At 51.9% G+C, this 23,885-nt stretch overlaps 1 protein-coding gene across 2 annotated transcripts in view; it reads left to right on the top strand.

Moving 5' to 3' along the window:
- LRRC75A (leucine rich repeat containing 75A) overlaps positions 1 to 23,885 on the top strand; it is a 50,562-nt gene that overhangs the window by 14,865 nt on the left and 11,812 nt on the right. For both annotated transcript variants that reach the window (XM_003262612.4, XM_030800510.1), the window contains exon 2: positions 15,131 to 15,259. In XM_003262612.4, the coding sequence (XP_003262660.2) occupies positions 15,131 to 15,259 (129 nt within the window). The remainder of the gene's footprint in view (positions 1 to 15,130; positions 15,260 to 23,885) is intronic.

Raw genomic sequence — 23,885 nt, 5'->3', positions numbered from 1 at the left:
AGGTGGAAGAGCACAGGCAGGGCCTCACCCCTGGCCACAGTTGTGGATCCTGCGGCCCTCCTCCTCTATCCCGCCCGGTCTCCCCTTCCTGCCTGAAGTTGAAAGCTAGCTGGATTGGAGCTGGATTCCTCATCCAGCATGACTCATCTCTGCTCACCCAGAGGGAGGGCAGCAAGAGGTCTGAATCCAGATTCTTGGAGGTCTGTCCTTGGCCTTGGCCTTGCCTCTGACCTAGAGATTTAAAGTGGTAAAGACCCTTAGCTTGTGATGGTTAACTTTATGTGTCAGCCTAGCTAGGTTGTGGTGCCCAATTTTGGGTCAAATACTAGTCTAGATGCTGCTGTGAAGGTATTTTTCAGATGTGATTAACATCTGAGGCTAGGCATGGTGGCTCACGCCTGTAATCCCAGCACTTCGGGAAGCCCAGGCGGGTAGATCACTAGAGCTCAGGAGTTTGAGACCAGCCTGGCCAACATAGTGAAACCCCGTCTGTACTAAAACTACAAAAATCAGCCAGGCATGGCCGGGCACAGTGGCTCACACCTGTAATCCCAGCACTTTGGGAGGCCGAGGCGGGCGGATCACAAGGTCAGGAGAACGAGACCATCCTGGCTAACACGGTGAAACCCCATCTCTACTAAAAATACAAAAAATTAGCCAGGCGTGGTGGTGGGCACCTGTGGTCCCAGCTACTCGGGAGGCTGAGGCAGGAGAATGGCGTGAACCCGGGAGGCAGAGCTTGCAGTGAGCCAAGATTGTGCTACTGCACTCCAGCCTGGGCGATAGAGCAAGACTCTGTCTCAAAAAAAAAAAAAATCAGCCAGGCATGGTGACGGGCACCTGTAATCTCAGCTACTCGAAAGACTGAGGTAGGAGAATCGCTTGAACTTGGGGAGGCAGAGGTTGCAGTGAGCCAAGGTCACGCCACTGCACTCCAGCCTGGGTGACAGAGTGAAATTCAGCCTCAAAAAAAAAAAAGAAAAGAAATCTGAAATACCTACATGTGAAATCAGTAGACTTTGAGTAAAAACAAAAGCCAAATAAAGCCAGGTGCAGTGGCCCATTCCTGTAATCTCAGCCCTTTGGGAGGCCACAGTGGGAGGATCGCTTGATGCCAGGAGTTCAAGACCAGCCTAGGCAAACAAAGCAAGACTCCATTTCTACAAAAAAAAAAAAAAAAATTCGAGACAGAGTCTCACTCCATCACCCAGGCTGGAGTGCAGTGGTGCAATCTCAGCTCACTGCAACCTCCACCTCTGGGGTTCAAGTGATTCTTCTGCCTCAGCCTCCCAAGTAGCTGGGATTACAGGCATGTGCCACCGCACCCAGCTAATTATTATTATTATTATTATTATTATTATTATTATTATTTTGAGACGGAGTCTTGCTCTGTTGCCCAGGCTAGAGTGCAGTGGCGCAGTCTCAGCTCACTGCAATCTCCACCCCCCGGATTCATGCCATTCTCCTGCCTCAGCCTCCCGAGTAGCTGGGACTATAGGCGCCTGCCACCACACCCAGCTAATTTTTATTTTATTTTATTTTTTAGTAGAGACAGGGTTTCACCATGTTAGCCAGGATGGTCTCGATCTCCTGACCTCATGATCAGCCCACCTCGGCCTCCCAAAGTGATGGGATTACAGGCGTGAGCCACCACAGCCGGCCAACACCCAGCTAATATTTATATTGTTTAGTAGAGAGAGAGTTTCACCATGTTGACCAGGCCAGTCTCAAACTCTGGACCTCAGGTGATCCGCCCACCTCAGCCTCCCAAAGTGCTGGGATTACAGTCGTGAACCACCGTGCTCAGCCTGTTTCTACAAAAATTTTTTTAAAATTAGCTGGGTGTGGTAGCACGTACCTGTAGCCTCAGCTATTCAGGGGGCTGAGACAGGAGGATCAGCCTCCCAAATAGCGGGACTACAGGAGTACAGAAGTTCCAGGCTGCAGTGAGCTAGGATCACACCACCACACTCCAGCCTGGGTGACAGAGAGACTCTATCTCAAAAGCATAAATGGATAAAAGTTGATTACTTTCCATAATATGGGTGAACCTCATTGAATCAGTTGAAGGCTCCAAGAGAAAAGAGAGGTCCCTGAGGAAGAAGGAATTCTGCCTCCAGACTCCAGACAGCACTGCCAACTCCTTCCTGGGTCCCCAGCTTCCCAGCCTGCCCTGCAGATTTCAGACTCGCCAGCCCCCACAATCACGTGAGCCAATTCCTTAAAATAAATCAATTCCTTCCTCTCTCTCCACACACACACACATCTTATCGGTTCTGTTTCTCGGGAGAACCTTGGCTAATACTTAACTTCCAAGGGCTCATAGAGGCAGAGTCAGAAATTTCTAGGGGCTCTGGAGCCCCCGGTCCCTGCCACTGGCTCACTGTATGAGACAACCTTCCAGCCCCCAGCTTTTCACTCCGAGAAATGGGCTGTTCCCAGGAAGATGCTCCTGCTTGGAACTCAGGTTGTTAGGGAGCCAGAAGGATCCTCTAAGTCATTCCTCTACCTCTTTGCCATTTTACCTGCAAATCCTTTGAGGATGAACCAGATGTTTCTTTCTTTTTTTTTTTTTTTTTTTTTTTGAAATGGAGTCTTGCACCATCGCCCAGGCTGGAGTGCAGTGGCACAATCTTGGCTCACTGCAAGCTCCGCCTCCCGGGTTCACGCCACTCTCCTGCCTCAGCCTCCCAAGTAGCTGGGACTACAGGCGCCCGCCACGACGCCCGGCTAATTTTTTGTATTTTTAGTAGAGACGGGGTTTCACCGTGTTAGCCAGGATGTCTCAATCTTCTGACCTCGTGATCTGCCCACCTCAGCCTCCCAAAGTGCCAGGATTACAGGTGTGAGCCACCGCGCCCGGCCTCAGGATGAACCAAATGTTTCATTTCACTTGGGCAGAATGTACTGCAGAGAGGGACAAATGGACTTAAATGCATTTGCCAGAAGGTATAAACAACCGATTCAGATAATTTCCCAAGCAGAGAGATTAGGAGGGCACTGGGATGGATGACAAAGTGCTGAGAATTTGTGGAATGTAGGGGCCTGCGGACCTCAGAGACCATCTGGCCCCAGGCATACTGCAGAATCCGAGTCCCACAAGAGGTCCCGGGGAAGCAGGGGAGGGGCTTGGGAAATAAATCTGGGAAATACTGCAAATGCCACCACCCTTTCGGAGTCATAAAACAGTAGCTGAAACATCCAGCAGGAAAAGGAAAATGGTTATTTGTTGAATTCTTTGTGTTCCAAACTTATTTGGTCCAAGTCCCTCTTCTGCTGCCCTCTCCAACTCTTTGGAAGAATGAGCTGATGCAACCTTCTCATTTGTAGGTGTGGAAGCTGTGGTGTTGGAGGGTGGCTTGCCCAGGGCCACACAGTGACTTAGGGTCTAACCCAGGTCTTTGTTCCCCGCCCTCAGCCACGTGTGGGCAGAGCCATGACCGTGGAGGAGCAGACAAAACCCTCCATATGGCTTGATGTGCCTCCCAACTTACTTTAGATTTTTCTGAAGAGAAAGCATCCTTTTGATATTTATTTGTTGCTAAAGCCATTTCTTGGATTTTAATTAAGTTACACTTGGCAACGGCTGGGCATCTGTTTCCAGAGGCCTGTTTCACACAGAGGGTGTCATTTTTTAAGACTTCAAAGTTAAAACACAAACAACACACAGTCATGAAGCCCCTCACTGAGCAAAGCTGCCAAACATTGCTGCCCAGCCCGCTGACTCCTGCTGGGCAAGAAGAACCTGGTGGCAACACTCATCACCGTTAAGGAGGGCCAGCCTGCCGGGGTGCCTGGCTTCAAAAACCTGCAGGGGCCACGTGGCCCTGGACGGGTGGGAGAGTCATGAGCTGCCCCTGGGCCCTCAGGTGGGACCAGAGAACCCCAGTCTTTAGCTCTCATCCCTCAGACAGGCTAGGCAAGTCTGGTGGAGCGGGGAGTGGGTGCCAGTGACCCCCCACCAGCAGTTTCTTGGCTCAGACCTCTGCAGAGCAGCCCTCCCTGGCAGCATCTGGCTGATTTCAGTCAGCTGGGTGCTAATGGACACCTCCTTGGGTACCAAACTCACAGGCCTGTGGGGGTGGTGGGCACCAAGCCAGGGTGCCCTCGAGAGGCAACCCCCAAGACTGGGACCAGGAGCCGGGCAATGCCCACCTTAGACATCAGCAGGAGTGTGAGGAGGGCTCATCTTCAAACAGGGTTCCCACGCTGTCCAGTGGTTTTGTTAGGGGGAGGGGATGTAGCAGTTGCTTTTATTACTTTTGCTAGTCTGCTTTGCTTTGGTGTCTTCCAAGCCTGAGCAGTGTGTCTCGGGCTCTTAACTGCATAGTCCTCTCTGTCTAGCTGTGCTTTTGCTCCCTGCCCCATACTCTGCAGGGTGCCCACCTCATCTGCATTATCTGTCATTAGTTATTCTTGGGGTGCGCGCGCACACACACACACACACAGACTACTTACAACGACTTGAGTTTTCTCAATTAATATTCAATATATATTGAAGTGGGAATTTTTAAACCTAGTGTTTCCTGAAGCATTTAACATACCAATTTCATTATTCCCCTCACGAATCTAGTTCATTTAAATGAACTAGATTAAATCGATGTTCAAGGGTAGGGGGTTTATAACTTAAGTAATTAAATTTCTTTAAATATCTTGATGTGACTTTATAAATTTAACATAACCAGTGTTCTTAAGTTTATAAATATCCTAAAAAGCAGGACTTTCCTGGGTTCCTAAACAGTTGTTGAAATTTAATAAGCTGATAAATATGATGACTATTAGTTCTCTGAAACATTTCAAAACTTACAAACTTGGCTGAATCCACTTCCGGTGTTCTGCTTAAAATCATAAGCTTAAAATCAGCTACTCAATTACCCATTTTAAATGGGGATTGGAAGGCCAATCTGTTAGATACTCTGATACGCCTAATTCTCTTGAACATGACAAATGTGTGAAATACCAGATTTCCATATGTCCCAGCGCATTAGCACTCACTTTGCTCCAGGGCCACCCTGTGTAACTGTGGCACTTTTGGGGCTAAAGGTGCCTTGTCGCTGCACTGAGGAGCGATGCCACTCTCTGGAGCAGTCAAGCCCACTGGTGCCACTTCTGCTTTTGCACCCCACGTACCCCTCCAGCGGGGGGGTCTCAGTCCCGATCTTCAGACTCCATCACCAAACTCCTGCTCGCCTTCCACCATCCACGCAGCTTCGTCACTGGCTTTTTGTTGCTTTTTTTTCTGAGTTCTTTCGTGGTTCCTCTTGCCAGGCCCTACGTCTTGTAGCTACTTAGTGGCACCTCCTTGGATGCCAGGATCCTGCATCCTGGGCCATGCTGATGAGAAGAGTCACAGGGGGCCAGAGGGCAACCCTTAGTGGCCACCTTCCTTGTGGTCCAGAAATCCTGCCTCAGCAGTGCCGGCTGATGAGTGTCTCTCCTCTGCTTGTATCCTTCCAGTGATGGTGAGCTCACCACTATTTTTTTTATTATGATAAAATATACAAATATAAAATACTGTTTTAACCATTTTAGGTGCACAGTTCAGTGGCATTAAGCACATTCATATTGCTGTGCAACCATCACCACCTTCCATCTCCAGAACTCTTTCATCTCCCCAAACTGAAACCCTGTCCCCACCCAACACAAATTCCCCCTTCCCCAGTCCCAGCAACCACCATTCTACTCTCTGTCTCTGTGAATTTGAGTACTTTGAATGATTAGATATTCTTGGTCCCTCACGTAAGTGGCCTCGTGCAGTATTTATCCTTTCGTGCCTAGCTTATTTCTCTTAGTGGAGTCTTCAAGCCTCATCCTTGTCTTGGGCGGTGTCAGCATTTCCTTCATCACCTGTTTTTAAAGGTTCTTTCCCATGTTGAGCTGAGAACCACCTTGGGGGTCCTATAGGAAGCATTTCTGACTAGTACAGCCCTGCCCCTGGGAGCAGACAGCAAAGGAGAGTGTACCCACAGAGGCTCCAGGGCTGGTGGAGACAGCAAGTTGATTTCTGGCAATAACGTCCTTGGTTGCCCACAGCTGTGCTCTTGGCTGAGGTCTGCAGCAGTGGAAGAAGGGAGGGGTCCTGGCCACTTCCCTTGATCTCTTCTCCATTTTGCCTGGTGTGCCCCTGGGAAAAATGCCACCTCTGTCCTGATCCAATCTGGTGCATTCATTTCCTGGGGCTGCCGTAACCAATAACCACTGGCTGAGTGACTTGGAACAAGTGAAACATATTATCTCACGGTTTGGAGGCCAGAAGTCTGAGATGAGAGTGTCAGCAGGGCCGTGTCCATCCAGAGATTCCAGGGGAGATTTCACTCTTTCCCCCTTCCAGCTTCTGGTGGTTGTGGCCACATCACTCCCTTCTCTGCCTCCACCTTCACGTTGCTGCCTTCTCTGTGTCTCTTGTAAGAACACTTGTTTTGGATTCAGGGCCCACCTGGATAAACCAGAATCATCTCTTCTCAGGGTCCTGAAGGTAATCTGTGCGTGAAGACCCTTTTTCCAAATGAGGTCACATTCACAGTTTCTGGGCACAAGCGCATGGGCATGTCTTTTGGGGGCCACCATTAATCCCACTGCATCCTGTATCTGTTTCTCTCATTCGGTGCATAGGTCGGTGCCTGGCGTCCCTCCCTTCCCTGTAGCACATGGGGAAAGAATGAAGTCTCCCCCTAGAATCTCTAGAGGGAGTGCAGCTCTGCTGACACCCTGATTTCAGATTTCTGGTCTCCAAAACTAAGAGAATACATTTCTGTTGTTTATGACTCCGTCCTTCTTCTTATGAGACCATTGTCTTCCTAGAGAAGCAAGTCTTCTCTGTGCCCAGCTCCTTAACTCTGCGATGTCCCAGCTTCTCTCCCTGGGGGCTTCCACAGGCTGTGTTTCCCTAACAGCACTTGACATTTCCCTTCCCTCCCCTGGTTGTCCCCCAAAGGCAAGCAGGAAAGTCACAGGGAAGAGGCACCCAGCTGAGGCCTGGCATCCCCCAGGCTTGTCCCTCCCTTAGCAGTGGCTGCCAGTGATGTTCTAGAGCCAGGAGGGGGAGCAGCCTGGTTCTGCTTCCTGCTTGCCCTCTGGACTCTAATTAATTTCCTTCTGGTAGACTGTGTTTGATTCCACCCTCATTAAGTAGCTTTGCACATGCGGGTCCTGGTGGTTTCGATATTGAAGCATCTACCTTTGCTGGTTAATATTCAGCGCTTGCTGCGTCCTCCTTTCCCCGGCTCTGTTGTTGCAGAAACTGTGGAGTCATGCCTGGAGGAGAGAGACAAATGAAAGCTAATTTCCCGTGGGGCCTTCCTTCTGGGAGTGGGGTTAAAAATGAGTTTAAGAGGGAAGGGGGGAGTTGAGGTTTAAAATAGAGTATGGCTGGCGGCCTCCTCTGTGGCTTCCCCTAACTTTCCCCTAAGACACCTAAGAGGACGCACCAAAAAAAGACAAACACGCAGCACACTGGAAACAAAGACAGGTGGGCAGTCTGAGAGGAGCCTCCTCACTGCTAGACACATGGAGCAGGGCCAAGAAAGACACCATCCAGCCTTCCTCCCAGGAATCTGAGACCTCCAGAAGGAAGGGAGGAAGCCACTTTCTCCCTTAGTCTGTGGACTGTGCCAGTCAGAAAGCCAGGCAACTGGTCCTGTACCATGCAGGTGACAATTTGGAGGTAAAAGGAGGGCTCTTCCACTCCCTTCTCTCTTCATCCTCTCCCATGCCTCTGTCTGCATCCATTCAGAGACAGCAACTCCCAAGGCGGGAAGAGAGGGCATCTGAGAAGTCCAGTGCAGCCAGTGGGCTTAGCCAAGGACAGGAAGTGTCCTGAACATACAGACATTGTTACAGATTTCCGTGGACTTCACTGTTGTGAGTGTTGGAGATTCAGGCCATGAAGTGGGTGGAGATGTCCCTTCTCAAGGTCAGAGTCACATAAGCACAGTGCCTGAGACTAATCCTGGGGCTGGACTCTTCTGCAAGCCAGAGCCCTGAGAGGTGGACTCAGTCCTAACCCAAGGAGGCCATCATGGGGACAAGGATGCACTGATAGACGTGGGTGTCACTAGATGTCAGCCTCTTCGAGAGTGCACAAGCTAGGGAGGGGGGAAGCCTGAGCACAAGATAGATACCCTGGAACCTGAACCCGACCTCTGAAAATTATCTACAGCAGGATCCAGAAGAAATGAACTTTGTGGGAAAAGAACAAAAGGCCACCCAAAGAGGCCAACCAACAGGATGAGATGAAAGAGAAGATTAACAAGCAAAATAAGAATTGCAAGGAAATGAAATGCTAGCCAACTTGCAATCCTTCTTGGGGGCAGTGAGAGCAGTGACGCTGGATGTGAAATCAGTGACATGGAAGGCAAACTGGAAACCCTGGATGAAAGTGTATCATGCACAGAATACCAAAAAAGATAAATCCAGAAGACACAGAGCCAGTGTTGGTTTTCCTGAGGAGACAGCTTGAAAAAAGGTCTATGTTTGCAGACCAACACCTGAAAGTAAATCCAAAGAAAACAGATCCACCACTAGACGCATAGTGGCAAAAATGTTTAATAACCAAGTGTCAGGGGCAGAAAAAGAATGGCCAGATAGAATGTGCACCCTCCCCTGCTCCCTCCTATCCCAAGAAGGTGTCTATGTTTGCCTGCCTGGGGGTCTGGCTCTGTCACTCAGGTTGGAGTGCAGTGGCACCATCATAGCTCACTTCAGCCTCAATCTCCCTGGCTCAAGCTGTCCTCCTGCTTCAGCCTCCCAAAGTGTCGGGATTACAGGCATGAGCCACCGGGCCTGGCCCTTTTTAAAATGTGTGGTAAAATACACATAACATAAAGTTTACTATCTCAACTATTTTTAAGCATACAGCTCAGTGGTGTTAAGTACATTCACACTGTTTGTTGTGCAGCTGATCTCCAGAACTCTCATCTTGCAAAACAGACACTGTGTCCTCATTAAATAGTAACTCCTCCTTCCCCTCCCCCCAGCCCCTGGTACCCACCATTCTACTTTCTGTCTGTATGAATTAACTAGTCTATATACCTCATGTAAGTGAAACCAGACAGTATTTGTCCTTTTGTGTCTGGCTTATTTCACTTCTTTGTCCCTGCGTCCTCAAGGTTCACTATGCTGTGGCATGTGTTGGAATCCCCTTTTTAAGGCTGAATAATATTTCATTGCATGGCTAGACCACACTCCGTGTACCCATTCATCTGTTGACGGCCACTTGGATTGTTTTCACCTTTTGGCTACTGTGAATGATGCTGCTGGAAGCATAGCTGCTGTTTGAGTGCCTGCTTTCAGTTCTTTGGGGTATATATTCCCAAGAGTGGAATTGCTGGATCATATGGCAATTCTGTGTTTCATTTGTTTAAGGAACTGCCACACCATTTTCCATGGTGGCTGCACCATTTTGTATTCCTATCAGCAGCGCACAAAGGTTCCAGTTTCTTCACATTCTTGCCAACCCTTGTTATTTTCTGGGATTCTACAGGGCTTTTTGGATCTGAGAACTGGATTGGCCAGAGAAGTTAAGTTTATTTGTATTAGAAAGATTTGGGCTGGGTTTTCAGGGTGGAAATGAGAAAGTGAGGGATGGTTAGAGTAGCAAGAAAGATACAGGGAAGGGATTTTAGGAGTTTGGGCGATGTCATGAATGAGATGTGCCTTTGGTGACTTGGAGAATTTGCTGTAGAGATATCAGTTGCTTCAGAGGCCTCCTGTATGCTGAACTAATATTCCCAGGAAGAGGACAGTGTGCTAGGGCTGTCCAGTAGGCACAGTGGGGTTTTGTGGCAAGGACAGCCCTACAGGTGCCGGGGCCGAACAAGCAGCTAAAGAAACAAAAATCAGATAGCCTCATTCTCATCTGCAGGACTGAAAGTCAGAGGGTAGCCAAGTCTGTCTGCGATATTTTGCAGGGAGTTTCTGTTGAGCCAGGTTGTCTTCAGGTGTGTCATCAACATGAAGGAATTCTCAGGGAGGCCAGAGCTCAGAAGAGAAAGCATCTGTGTATTCCTCCTGGGGGGAAACATGTACTAGATGACTTCCCTACTGCACAGGAATAGAGTGAAGGTGCGAGTCCAACTGTGGGGAGGCATCAACGAGTGAATGGCAGTGATCATGTACACTCCATGCCATTGCCTTGCACACATGTGTGCAAACGTGAATGCAAAATGCCAGCTGTTACATTCATAGGGTTGTTTTTACATCTAAAAAAAATAACAGCAGCTCCTTACAGTGCCTCACGCTTGTAGTCCCAGCTACTCTGGAGGCTGAGGCAGGAGGATCGCTTGAGCCCAGGAGTTCAAGGTTGCAGCAAGTTATGATCGCACCACTGCAATCCAGCGGGTGACAGAGCAAGACCGTGTCTCAAAATAAAAAATAATAAGTTCACAAGTGAAGAAATAAATTTTTTGAAAATAACTATATTTTCCAAAGGAAAAGAAAAACCAAGTGAGGAGAGTGGTGTTGCTCCCCATTTTTGTGACTCGCTTTAGCCTCACTTCCTGGAAGACAGCTATCAGACTTGCGCTTTTGCACTGGGTCTTGCGACAGGTTGTTTTAATTGACATCTATGAAGAAAATCTGGCATCACATAGATATGTCATTGGAAAACAGGTCCCCACAGCACCCCTAAAATGGTCTTAAGTGTGCTTCCCCGAAGTCTACAGACCACACTTTGAGAAATGCCATTCTGACTGCCCTGTGTAAATCTCTACTCACTTTTTGGAAACATGCACCCCTATTCCCAAGCCTATCATCTCTTCCCATTGCAGTGAGTCCCCAGACCTGTTTATCCAAGCTCCAGTTATGTAGGGCCCCCTTCTTTGAGATGCCATGTGCTGCTGTGTGCTGGGTCTGGCAGCTCGGAAAGGGAGCCGAGAGTGACTCGGTGTCAGGCCAGCCACACTCTCCGAGTGTCACTCCCCACCAGCAGTGACTCAGGCGCACCTGCTGGTGTTCCCAGACATCCTGATGAGGAACTGTCCACAGGCACAGTTCCTAGAGATGGTACCGTTTAGACCTGTCATGAGGAAAAGGGATTGTCCTCAATGCCTTGTGCTTGTTAAGACAAACCAGCCCCTCCAACAGTGCACAGGAGGGGCTGCAGGGACCACACCTGGACCTGATTCTTCCACTTCCCTTGCACATGCAGCAGGCCTTGTGTGCCTACCCCCATTCTGTGTCTTCCTGAGAACGAGGGCAGGCCATGGGTGCAGAGTCAGAAAGGAGCCCGTTCCCAGGGCTGTGGCCCAGGCTGCAGCCTCCTGAGACCTGAGAATCTGGTGACCTCTCCTCCCTCACACCCAGCCCCGTGGGTAGTCCCAGCAGCTGGTGACACCATCATCTCCAATAGCCTGGCTTAGGGGAGGGGGGATGGAGAGGACATCAAGGAGGCAGGAAGTAGCCCAAGGTCCTCAGGACTATGAAGTGCCCTCAATTAGCACAAGCATCCTGTGGGCCTAGGTGGGGTTGAAATAAAGCAATAAAGCAATAATGTGTGCCATGGCCTTTGGCCAGCCTCTATCTGGCTTTGCCTGTTGTAGCCCTGGGACCTTGGGGAGCCCCACCCCAGCTGGAATTCACAGGGCGGGCCGGGGTTGGCCGTGACTCACAGTGACCCTGAGCTGCCTTTCTAGGAGACCCTCCTCCTTCCCTCCCATCCTGCCTCTACACTCCTTTTCCCCTCCCAAGCAACAACCACGTGAACCCAGACAGTGCTCTAGAGAGGCGGAGCCACAGTCAGCAGCTGGGCAACCGGGGGAATGGTGCGGGGAGATGGCAGGGGAGTGGGCTCCGGAAAGGACATTTGGCATCTTCACAGACCTGCCCAGCCTCCTGGGTTGGCAACTGGGATTTTCTTGGTCCTTCCAGTGATGGCCTAGACTAGCTTGGAGATGTAGGGGGTCCAGGAAGATGGGACAAGGCTGGTAGGAACACAAGAAACCCAGGCAGTCATCTGGTCCAGGGCTTTCAAGCTTTTCTTTGGAACAGAACTGCATTCATTTGTTTGTAACCAGGAGCTGCTTTGTAAGAGCCGCAGCCCACAGCCCTGCTGGTTCCTCTCACCTCCCTCTTGTCTACCGTCAGCCTCAAGATCTTGGAACACAGTTTAATAACCACTAGTGCGGTTCATCTGCCCATTTCACAGATGGGGAAATGGATCCCAAGAGGGAAGTCTCTTGCCACAGACTTACAGCGAGTTGGGCCTGGCCAGGGCCGAAAACCCAGTGCTATTTCCCAGGGTCATTCAGGGACAGACTGCAGGGACAGTTGTAAGGGGGAGACCACTAGGTGCCAGGGTGCTCACAGAGGAGAGGGGTGCCCGGGGCGAAGCAGAAGAGGGATAGAGGCTGGCATTAAGTCACCAACCACAGAGGAGCAGCCCAGCCTGCTCGACAGACTGTAAAAGAAAAATAGCTCCATGCCTCTGGCCTCCTCCCCGTGGCCACCAGTGCAGCCTCTGACCATGGGAATAACCACCCCTCTGTTTCCACCTCATCTGCCCTCCTTCCCCAGCTCCCTGTCCCCAGGAAGGGGAGCCTCAAGCTGTAGGCAGGGTCTGGCTGGCAAGCCGGGCACTGGGCCACAGCCCGTTTGACCAGGCAGGCCCTCTGAGACCGTAGAACACAAGTCCTTTGACTTTCGGCCTTCCTGTATCCCCAGCCTCCTCCCGCCCCAGGGAGGGCAGAGCTGTGATTTTGCACATTAATGGGTGATAGTTTGTGTCCTGGGGTCCCTCGTGTCCACACAGCTCCGACACACCCTCCTGACCATGAGGCCAGTGTGGACTCTGTGTGCCCAGGTCCCCGCCCAGCCCTGACTCCTGCATTTTTCTAGGGAGAGAGCGCATGGCTTTTGACACATTCTCAAATGGGTCTGTGGTCCAGGAGATCAAGAACCCCTGCAGAAGGGGAAGACGGGTCTTCCAGGGAGGAGGGGGCAGAAATGTCGTAGAAAGGGCACTGTTGCTTTCTCTGTTCCCTGCCAGAGGCTTTACATGTGGCACTTGTTCTTGTTCCCCTTACCTCCTTGCAATGCTGGGATCACTGTCCCCATTTTACAGATGAGGAAACTGAGGCTCAGCAGTGTCAGGTTGCTTGCTTCAGGACGCAGCCCTGGCTGAGGGATTGAAAAAGCTGGGGTAGGGCCAGAGGTCAAAGGTGGGTATTGCACCTGCTTCTACAAGGGGGTGCAGCTCTAGAACCTGTACCAGCCAGTGTTTCAGAAGCCTCCCCTGACTGCATCCATGCCAGACCTTGAGCCCCCAGGTCCTGGTTCCCAGCAAATTTTTTCAGCAGCCAGAGAGCCTGGCATAGGGCCTGGCAGTTCGCCTCCAAGGTTCATTCCTGCCATGTGGAAAACAGCCCTCACAACTGGCCTCTTGTGTCCTCACTGAGGCTTGAATGAAGCTTTAATGAGGGTGGGGGCAGAGTGCACCCTAACCACGGCAGGTAGGACCTGGCTGGCAGGTGGGCTCCAAGGGGCTCTCCCCATGAGGCTCCTCCCACCCCCCAGGCATGACACCCAGGCCCTCCAGAGCCCCCAGCAAAGACTGTTTATTTGCTTGTAGCAATGTCAGCTGCCAGACCACAGAGCCCGTCCCTGCCCTCCATCTGTCCAGCTCAGCCACCCTCTCACCACCCCCTGGCAGATAAGAGCAATGCGATCTGCAGAACAGGCCCAGGGCTGAGGCTGTGCCCCGCCCCCATCCTTCCTGAAATTCCAACAGCACAGAAGGCGTGGGCCTTGGTGTCTCCATCTGTAGAGAGTATATGATGATGTCCAGCCTGCTTGCCTTCCAGGGATTTCTAAGAATCATGTGGGGAAGGTATTTTAAAAGTACGGAATACAAACAAAATGACAAGGAGCAAACTCAGCTGGTCACCCACACATTCCCTGCCCAGACGTCCCGTCCCCAGGGTACTGGACCCCAGCCACCCAGGCTGGGAGCCTTTCTCCTCCGGGCTGTGCTGGGGCAGCTGTGGGAGCCCCCAGAATGAGGACAGCCCACAGTGGGTGAGCCTGCTTTGCCTCCCTACCCAGGGATGCCTCATGTTCCCCAGGATGGTGTGAGGACAGTTTCCAGATGGGAATGTCAGCATTGCCTGGTCTGTGCAGGGCACCAAGCTAGGGTCAGGGACTGCAGTGTAGCTCATACCCAAGGATGGCAGAAATCGGGAGTCGGGGGGGGCTTGAGGAAAGGGAGCAGATGTACCTCCCCCTTTCACACGGAGTGGCACGAAGTTTAGTCCCCACCCCAGGGCAGGAACGTCATGTTTCCTTACTTCTCCAAAGCCGATCACTCCGTTTTAAGCTCAGGGGTCTCATGACCTACTTTAGAGGAAGGTCACAGGATTCTTCAGGGCCTGCTTCGGGGGAGAACAGCAGTCAGAGAGACCTTCCTGCGTCGGCTGCCTCCTCAGATGCCAGGGTGCCATATTCTGGGGTGGTGTGTCCTGAACCCCCAAACCCAGTTCCTCCCTCAGACCCAGGGAAGCTCTGCTCCAGCAGTTTCTGCCGCAGCCCCCCACACTTAGTAGCACTCGCCTCCAAGCTGCTCCCCTCCCATCGGGAAGATTCCACTCAGTACCTTTCTGAGGGAGTCCTGATGAGGTTTCATTCTGGGTGCCTGGCAGGCTCTCCTTACAACCCCACCACTCAGAAACCCCCAAGGCAAAGGAACACTGAGGCTGCATCAGCTACAGAAGGAGCAGTAAAAACAACAGGAAGAAAACACAAATAAATATCAATAAACCATCCTGTCACAAGGCAGTTAATTCCAAATTTTGCCACAATGGAGAAGCAGCTGCTTGCACCGAGGCGGGCCACCCTTGGCTTCCTCCTCTGGAAAACCAGAGAGACAAAGGTCAGGGGCTGTCCTAGGAGAGGGCCACAAGCCAGGACCTGCACAAACTGCAGAGCCTGCAGAGGCCAGTCCCTGCTCTTCCTCAACTTGGAGGTAAAGACAAACAGGAGGGGCCTGCCCCAGCCCCTGAAGGAAGTTCTGCAGATGCTCCCCACCGGGGCTCTGGGAGGCAGAGTCGCCTCCAGGAGCCTGTGCCTACTTCTCCTGGGGATGGTGGGCGAGCTGGGTGGGCAGCCAGCCCTGATCTCTGGGCATCCTTTGCTCTTGCAGGACCTGGGCATGGAGTCGACCTCACTGGACGACGTTCTGTATCGCTACGCCAGCTTCCGGAACCTGGTGGACCCCATCACACACGACCTCATCATCAGCCTGGCACGCTACATCCACTGTCCCAAGCCGGTAGGGTGGCTGTGGTCCCAGCCAGCCAGGTCCCGGGGTGTGCGGTGGGTGCCTTTCTGGGCAGAGCAGCTCTATGCCCAAGGAGGACTGGCAGACACTGCCCAGGCCCAAGGAGGACAAGCCCGTGCTCCAGGCACCAAGAGCTTGAGGTGCTCTCCCTTAGTGCCACTAGCACAGATTGGTTTTGTTTGGCCCAGGGGGTGAATTCATTGCCAACATTTAAAAACCAGAATTTTTCACATGATCCCTATATTCAGCTGCCCTTGAAAAACTGGAAGCTCCAGCAACATGAAGCCCTCATTTGTGCAGGGCTGGAGCTAAGTAGCCATCCCTGTTATATGGGGCCAAGGCCACCACATGCAGTTGTACAGGTTGTACCTTGCACAAAAGCATGCGTACAGAGGGGTGGCGGGGTAGGGGGAGGCAGGGGAAAGTTCAAATCCAGCCCTCTCTCTACCCACCAAGCCATGAGCCCTGGTGCAAGCCTGTGGCCTGTGTCCCCCTGGAGGTGAACTTTTTCTTATTTGCACAAAGGTGTCATAGAAGGCTGTCCGGGGCCCTGCATGGGGCTGTCTACTTTGCCTCAGTCCCCACCACTCCCAGATATCTTCACCTCTGAGGCTGAATGTCCTTTGACACCCACCCCTTCACTCATGTCTTCTTCCTACTGGCCCTGGGAGCTCGGAAGGGAAAGCTCCACGGCTCTCCAGGCTCCAGATCTGCAGCTCAGCCCTGCCTGGATGGGAGGTTCTGCCCTGTTCCTGCAGCTCCAGGTCTAGGCTTCCCCAGGGCTATGCAGCCCGACCTGGTGGGACGGGGAGGGCTGGCTGGGGACATTTCCACACTTGAGCGCTTCTCTGTTGCTTTGGTTTTTTTCTGTCTCATCCCTTAATTTCCAGTGGCTTCCAAAAGAAGTGCTTCCCCACTGGCAGTCAGGAAACCAGAGCAGGACGAAGGGGTGTGGGAGGGAAGTTTTTCCTTTTGCTGTAGGATCTAGGCCAGGAGTGAGATGGTTCCCAAGCCCACCCTTCGCTCGGCCTGGATACAGACTTGACTGTGGTCCTGCAGTGAGCTGGAGCCTTGCTCTGGAATGGTGTTTCCTGGGGCTGAGCTCCATCTGCGGCTTTGTCGGGGGCCTTCTCTCTGACTCTGGGGCTACCTGATGCAAAGGCTCTGAGGTGGGGGCCCAGCTGTGGAGGGCTGGGAGCCCGGCCAGGGTCAGGAGCACAGTGTTGCAGAAGGCAGGGATGCAGGGCCCAATGGGAGGGGAAGGAAAGCTGGTGTTGAGGAAGCCTCGAGGCCTGATTGGTGCCAGGAGCCACAGGGAGCTGGCTGGGGCTGGTGCCTCCGTCGCTTCTCATGCAGTTCCACCTGGTTCTGCCTGGGGAGGTGGGAAGGGACAGGAGTCAGGCCTGTGAGGAGGCCTTGCCGGGTGCCAGACCCTGCCTTTCCTAGAGCAGGAATGGAGCTGCTCACAGATGAGAGGGTGAAAGGCGATGGGGCTCTCAAAAAAGCAAAAAAGAAATAGGAGGGCTAAGTATATGCCCATCTTTGAGTTAAGGAAAACAAAATTCAGGTAATCCAGTGATCTGAGCAAAGTTACACCTCCGAGGAGAACCACAGGTGTGATTTGGGCCTATGCAGTGACCCAGAGCTGGGCGGGACACAGGCCGGTGGTCCCTGGGTGGTCAGTGCTCATGGGGGCAGGAGGAGGGGCCTGGTAGGAGCAGCTGAGCTCCCCTCCCTCCCCAGCCTGTCCCTCACAGGTTGCCTCACGGACGACCTGTGTGGGGAGAAGGACCCACCCTCTCAGAGAGAGAGGCAGGCCAGGGAGTGGGTCAGGGCCACTGTGAGACCCTGTGAGACAGGGCCAGGCAAGACCAGGAGGAGGGGCGGGAACTCCTGCCTTCTGATCTTCCCTTTCCGTCTGGATAGGGGCAGGGCCGGGGGTGCGTACCTGGGTTGTTGTGGTTCATTCAGATGGCTGTAACAAATTATCGTAGACTGGGTGGCTTACAAACAGTAGAAATTTATCTCTCACACTTCTGAAGGCTGGAAGTCTGAGATCTGGGTGCCAGCCTGGTTGGTGACTGGCAAGGACCTTTTTCTGGGTTACAGACAGTCACTTTCTTGTGTCCTCACATGGCAGGAAATGGGCAAAGGAGCACGAATCCCATTGTGAGAGCTCCACCCCCCTGGCCTAATCAATTCCCAAAGGCCCCACCTCTAACTACCATCACCCTGGGGATTAGGTTTCAACACGTGAATTCTGGGGAGATACCAACATTCAGTCCATTGCGTGATGTAACCTTCCTCAAACCACTTCAACACCTGGACTTTGTTTTCCTCAAAACAAAATCAGAGCCAGCCAGAGTGGGTGAGCCCTGCTGAAGCCCAGAGACCTGGAGGGCCCCTTTCGTGCCCATGTGGCAAGCGAGGCTCTCTGGATGAGGCAGGGGTGGGAGGTCCCCAGGCTGGTGGTAGGAGCAGCCCCTCCATCCACCCCAGACCAGGATGTCCTGGTCAGAGCAATTTGCATCTGAGAAGTTCATGTCAGCTCACGTTATGGGTCTAGAGATTGTGGACAGAGGTGTCAAGACCGGAGAGCTCATTCCAAAGGTAAATTGGATACTACCCGGACCTCGCTGAAAATCCTTCAGTGAGGGGCTGTGCTGTAGTTTAAACAAAACCCAAACTCCTCATCTGGCTTTGCCTTAGTCTCTGAGCTCCCTTCTCCCACTTGCCGCCCTGCGAGCTCTGCTCTAGCACGTGGGCCTCCCTCCTCTGCTCCTGACACCTTCACACCCTCTCCTACCTTAGGGACGTCGCTGCTGGACGTCTCTGCTTCCTCTGACTGTTCCAGCCTCCTCTGTCTGAGCTTCCTTCTCCTGAGTTCAGACTGAGCCTACGGCCTCTGAGAGGCCTTCGTTGACAAGCCTGCCTAGTGTAGGCTCCTGATCAGCCTGTCTCGAGCCCCATTTATTTTTCCTTTCGTTTCTCCGTTTTACTTACTGGCCTCTGAAATTACGTTGCTTATTTATTTGTTGGCTAATTTATTGTCTGTTTTCCCCACTAGAATATAAACTCTGAAGGGAAGGGTGTCTGTCTTGTTCACAATTCCCACCTGCACCAGGCAGGAAGCAGGCAACATATTCCATTGTGAAGTTTGAAGAGAGTTTAGCAAAGGGTTGAGGACAGGATAAAGGAAGTCAATGGGGGATGTTGAGACATCCAAAGACAGCAGTGGTAGGAGGTTGTCTCACAGCAGGACAAGCTGTATTGCCAGAGGCAGGGTGAGAACACCTGGTCCAGAGCCATGCTGCATTATCCATTGCCATATAGCAAACTACCCCAAAACTTAGTGGCTTAAAACAACAGACATTTATTGTTATAGTCTCTGTAGGTCAGGATTGCAGGGGCAGCTTAAGTAGGTAGTTTAGCTTTGGGTCTCTCAAGACATTGGTCAGGGCTGCAGGTGTCAGAAGGCTTAACAGAAGTTGGCAGGTCTGCCAGGCTCGGTGGCTCACGCCTGTAATCCCAGCACTTTGGGAAGCCGAGGCGGGTGGATCACCTGAGGTCGGAAGTTCACTACCAGCCTGACCAACGTGGAGAAACCCCGTCTCTACTAAAAATACAAAATTAGCCAGGCATGGTGGCGCATGCCTGTAATCCCAGCTACTCGGGAGGCTGAGGCAGGTGGAGGTTGCCGTGAGCCGAAATCGCACCATTGCACTCCAGCCTGGGCAACGAGAGCGAAACTCCGTCTCAAACAAAAAAGAAGTTGGCAGGTCCGCTTCCAAGGCGGCACACTCGCCCTGTAGCCTCTCCATGGGACTGCTTGAGTGTCCTCACATCATGGCAGCTGGCTTATCCCACAACAGGCGATAATATAGAAGCCATAATGCCTTCCTTTCTTTCCTTTCTTTCTTTCTTTCAACAGAGTCTCTCTGTATCGCCTAGGCTGGAGTGCAATGGCGCAATCTCGATTCACTGCAACCTCTGCCTCCCGGGTTTAAGCAGTTCTCCTGCCTTAGCCTCCCAAGTAGCTTGGGATTACAGGCACCTGCCACCACACCCGGCTAATGTTTAGTATTTTTAGTAGAGACGGGGTTTTGCCATGTTGGCCAGCCTGGTCTCAAACTCCTGACCTCAGGTGATCCACCCGCCTCGGCCTTCCAAACTGCTAGGATTACAGGAGTGAGCCACTATGCCTGGCCTTGCTTTTTTTGTTGTTGTTGTTGTTTGTATTTTTTTGTTTGTTTGTTTCGAGACAGGGTCCCACTCTGATGCCCAGGCTGGAGTGCAGAGGTGTGATCATAACTTACTGCAGCCTGGAACTACTAGGCTCAAGTGATCCTCCCACCTCACCCTCCCGAGTAGCTGGGACTACAGGCAGGCACCACCATGCCTAGCTAATTTTTTGTTTTTTTTTTTCTTGTAGAGACGGGGCACTCACTATGTTGCCAAGGCTGGTCTCAAAATTCTGGCCTCAAGCAATCCCCCTGCCTTGGCCTCCCAAAGCACTAGGATTGCAGGTGTGAGCCCAACCCCCACAATACCTTTTAAGACCCAGTCCCAGAAGTCACAAACCATCATTTCCACCATTCTGTTGATTCTAATGATTCTGCTGCTCACCTAGACCAGCCCTGCTACAATGTGAAAGGACACTACACAGGGGCACAGATGCCAGGAGCTGAGAGCAGCAAGGCTGTCTTGGAGGCCAGCCGCTGCACATGCCAAAGTGGGGGAATCAGAATAAACTCCCCCATCTGTCTCTCCTCCTGCCCTCTGGTCTTGCTGCCATTGCTCCCATTAGCTGAACCCAAGTGGAAGCCAGGGGGAAGAGAGCCCAGTGATGCAGTCTCTAGAGCCCAGCCTTCTGAGCAGAGAAGGGCAGAGTGGACTGTGGGGTGAGAGGAAACGGAAAAGCTGGCACACAGTCTGCATCTGGAATGGTGTCCAGCATAATGAGCGGGACAGTCAACATTTGATGAATGTATGAATGAATTTATGAATGAGGGAGAAATACCCTTGAATGGAGGGCAGTGGAGGGCCATGCATGTCGGGGTCCTGGAACAGTTACAGAGGTGCCTGGAGAGTGAAGATGGCAGATGGTATTACTGCCTGATGGCTCAGAGCCAGAGCAGTGTCGGGTGCTGGTACCCCTCCCAGGTCAGCCTGCAGGTCGGCACGTCATCTTTCCTGACAGATTAATGAGAAGCCCCTCAAACACGTTCTGCCCCAGGACCTGGGCAGCCTCACTGGGAAGGTCTGGAGAGGCTGCTGCCCTGACCTGCACTCATAGTCACCTTGACTGTGCCACATCCCACTCCTGCCATCTTCAGGGATGGGGGGAGGACTGCAAAGCGTTGATTCTGCACACAGCCATTGAGCCTCCTGGGCGGGTTAGGATTCTGCTGCACATAACAGAAGCCCAGGCGGGCTGGCTCCAGCAAGGAAGAAAATGTGTTCTACAGATACCGAGGTGTCTTGTGGCGCCCACAGGCAGCCAAGTTAGACCAGGGTGCTAGAACTATAGATAAGCGCGGTGCAGAGGTCCCTCCTTCTCTCCTCGCTGCTCTACCCTGCCTCCCTCTGCATTCCCTCTGCACAGACTGCTCTTCCCCCTGCCGTATGGTAGGGAATGTGGCTGGCTATGGCTCCCAGGTTACTTCTCAGGGTTCCAGCCACTGGAGGAGTTAGGGTATATGTGTGTCAGTGTCAAGTCCAGCTTCCTCCTCCTCGTCCTCTTCCTCCTCCTCCTCTTCTTTCTCCTTCTTCTCTTCCTCCTCCTCTTCCTTCTCCTCTTTTTCCTCCTCTTCCTCTTCCTCCTCTTCCTCTTCTTCCTCTTCCTCCTCTTCTTCTTCCTCCTCTTCCTCTTCCTCCTCTTCCTCCTTGTCTTCCTCCTCCTCCTCTTCCTCCTCTTCCTCCTCCTTCCTCCTCCTCTTCCTCCTTCTCTCCCTCCTCTCCTCCTCCTGCTACTACTGCTACTCCTCCTCCTCCTCTTTCCTCCTCCTCTTCTCCTTCCTCCTCCTCCTCTCCCTCCTCCTCTTCCTCCTTCTCCTCTTCTCCCTCCCCCCGTTCCCCACCTTCTTACTGCTCCACTTCTGGGCCAGTGCTGCCTAGTCCTGTTCTCTGCAGGAGGGAGCCCTGGAGGGGTTCTTGAAAAGTGGAAGAGTTGGGAAAAAATGAGACAGTCTCGCTGAAGGCTTTTCTGGTTGTAAATGATAGAAACACTTTGAACTGACCTAAGCCAAAGACAGGATTTCTCACAAGGAGGGCAGCAGATGGCGGTTAGGAGCATCAGCCTCAGAGCTGGCTGACTTTAGATCCTGACTCCGTCTTACAAGCTGGGCGGCCTTGCCCATCTATTTAAGTTCTTTTTGCCTCAGTTCCTTCATTTGTAAAGCAGGGATATTAGTAATACCTGTCTCATAGGGTTTTAATGAGGTATGAGGTATGGGACTATAAAGAGTTTGTAGGGCACTTTGGGAGGTCGAGGCAGGTGGACCACTTGAGGTCAGGAGTTCGAGACCAGCCTGACCAACATGGTGAAACCTCGTCTCTAATAGAAATACAAAAAAAATTAGTGGGGCGTGGATGGCAGGTGCCTGTAGTCCCAGCTACTCAGGAGGCTGAAGCAAGAGAACCGCTTGAATCTGGGAGGTGGAGGTTGCATTGAGCTGAGATTGTGCCACTGCACTCCAGCCAGGTGACAGAGCAAGACTCTGTCTAAAAAAAAACTTTCTAGGGCAGAACTGTGTGGTACTTTTCCTCACTCATTATAAGGGTCATGGCTGACACTCCTATAAGCAGACACAGGGTAACAAAAAAGCAGAACAAATTTATTTAATCAAAGTTTTACACAACATGGGAGCTTTCAGAAGTCAGGAAAGCTCCTCTTCTCAGGTGAGGCACAGTGGCTCATGCCTGTAATCCCAGCACTTTGGGAGGCCGAGGCAGGCGGATCATCTGAGGTCAGGAGTTCAAGACCAACCTGGCCAACATGGTGAAACCCTGTCTCTACTAAAAATACAAAAATTAGCTGGGCGTGGTGGCACGCGCCTGTAATCCCAACTACTCAGGAGGCTAAGCCAGGAGAATCACTTGAACCTGGGAGGTGGAGGTTGCAGTGAGCTGAGATGGTGCCACTGTACTCCAGCCTTGGGGGGACAGAGCAAGACTCCGTCACTAAAAAAAAAAGAAAAGAAAAGAAATGAAGACCCTTAGCCCCAGCTACGTGGGAGGCTACATGAGGCCAGGAATTCAATACCAGCAAGGGCAATATAGTGAGACCCCCATCTCTTTAAAAAAGAGAAAGAAATGAAGACCCCAAACCCCAGGGAAAGAGGTGTTTTTATTTTTTTGTTTGTTAGAATTTATTTTATTTAATTTATTTATTTATTTATTTAGAGACGGAATTTTGCTCTTGTTGCCCAGGCTGGAGTGTAATGGCGTGATCTTGGCCCACCTCAACCTCTGCCTCCTGGGTTCACGCGATTCTCCTGCCTCAGCCTCCCGAGCAGCTGGGATTACAGACATGCACCACCATGCCCGGCTAATTTTGTATTTTCAGTAGAGATTGGGTTTTTCTCCATGTTGGTCAGGCTGGTCTCGAACTCCCAACCTCAGGTGATCCACCCCCGCCCCCCCCGCCTCCCAAAGTGCTGGGATTACAGGCATGAGCCACCATGCCTGACCTGTTTGTTTGTTTGTTTGTTTGTTTGTTTTTTGACAGAGTCTCACTCTGTCGCCCAGGCTGGAGTGCAATGGCGTGATCTCGGCTCACTGGACCCTCCACCTCCTGGGTTCAAGCAATTCTCCTGCCTCAGCCTACCAAGTAGCTGGGATTACAGGCGCCCGCCACCACGCCTAGCTAATTTTTTGTATTTTTAGTAGAGATGGGGTTTCGCCATGTTGGCCAGGCTAGTCTCGAGCTCCTGACCTCAGGTGATCCACCCACCTCGGCGTCCCAAAGTGCTGGGATTACAGGCATGAGCCACCACACTCAGCCAGCTATCTGTTTTTATACTCAGGTTTGGTAAAGAGTGCACCAGCTTGTAGAAATGCGATTGGACAAAGGGTGTGATCTAATGGTGATAGGCTGAGGGGACCCAGGAAGGCTGTCTGCTCAGATTCTTCTTGGCCTCTCTGTGCAGTGTTCCTTCCTACCCCTCTGGAATGGTCTTCAAGACAGAAGGGAGAGAGTGACCTGCCTAGTTTTATGGCTTGCTTTGAGGGAGAGGGGGTTCTAGTTTCTGTGACCTGCCTTGGGGAAGAAGAATTCTGGTTTCTCTGACTCACTCTGGGGGAGAAGAAGGGCCAGAGACAGGAGGGGAGAAGAAGGGCCAGAGACAGGAGGGCAGCAGAAGGGCAGAAAAACTTTGCTTCTGAGGCCTTCCAATTTCCGTTAGTTCAAAGCTCTCTGCTGGCCCTGGTGCCATGCTTTGGAATTGTGTTCTGAGCCCCAAAATGTTCAGGCAGACAGTGCTCAGAGGAGATGCCCAATGCATCGCAGCTGCTCAATACATGTTAGCTGTTGTCAGTTTAGTTCAGACAAGCAGAAGGGAACTCTCACTCCTGAGAGAACATCAGCTCACTTGTGCTCTCAAGGCAACTCTATGAG

This window comes from Nomascus leucogenys, chromosome 19 (assembly GCF_006542625.1).
Source record: "Nomascus leucogenys isolate Asia chromosome 19, Asia_NLE_v1, whole genome shotgun sequence".
Taxonomy (NCBI): domain Eukaryota; kingdom Metazoa; phylum Chordata; class Mammalia; order Primates; family Hylobatidae; genus Nomascus; species Nomascus leucogenys.
Note: the sequence above shows the minus strand (reverse complement) of the source record. Positions and strands in the feature narration are given on the sequence as shown.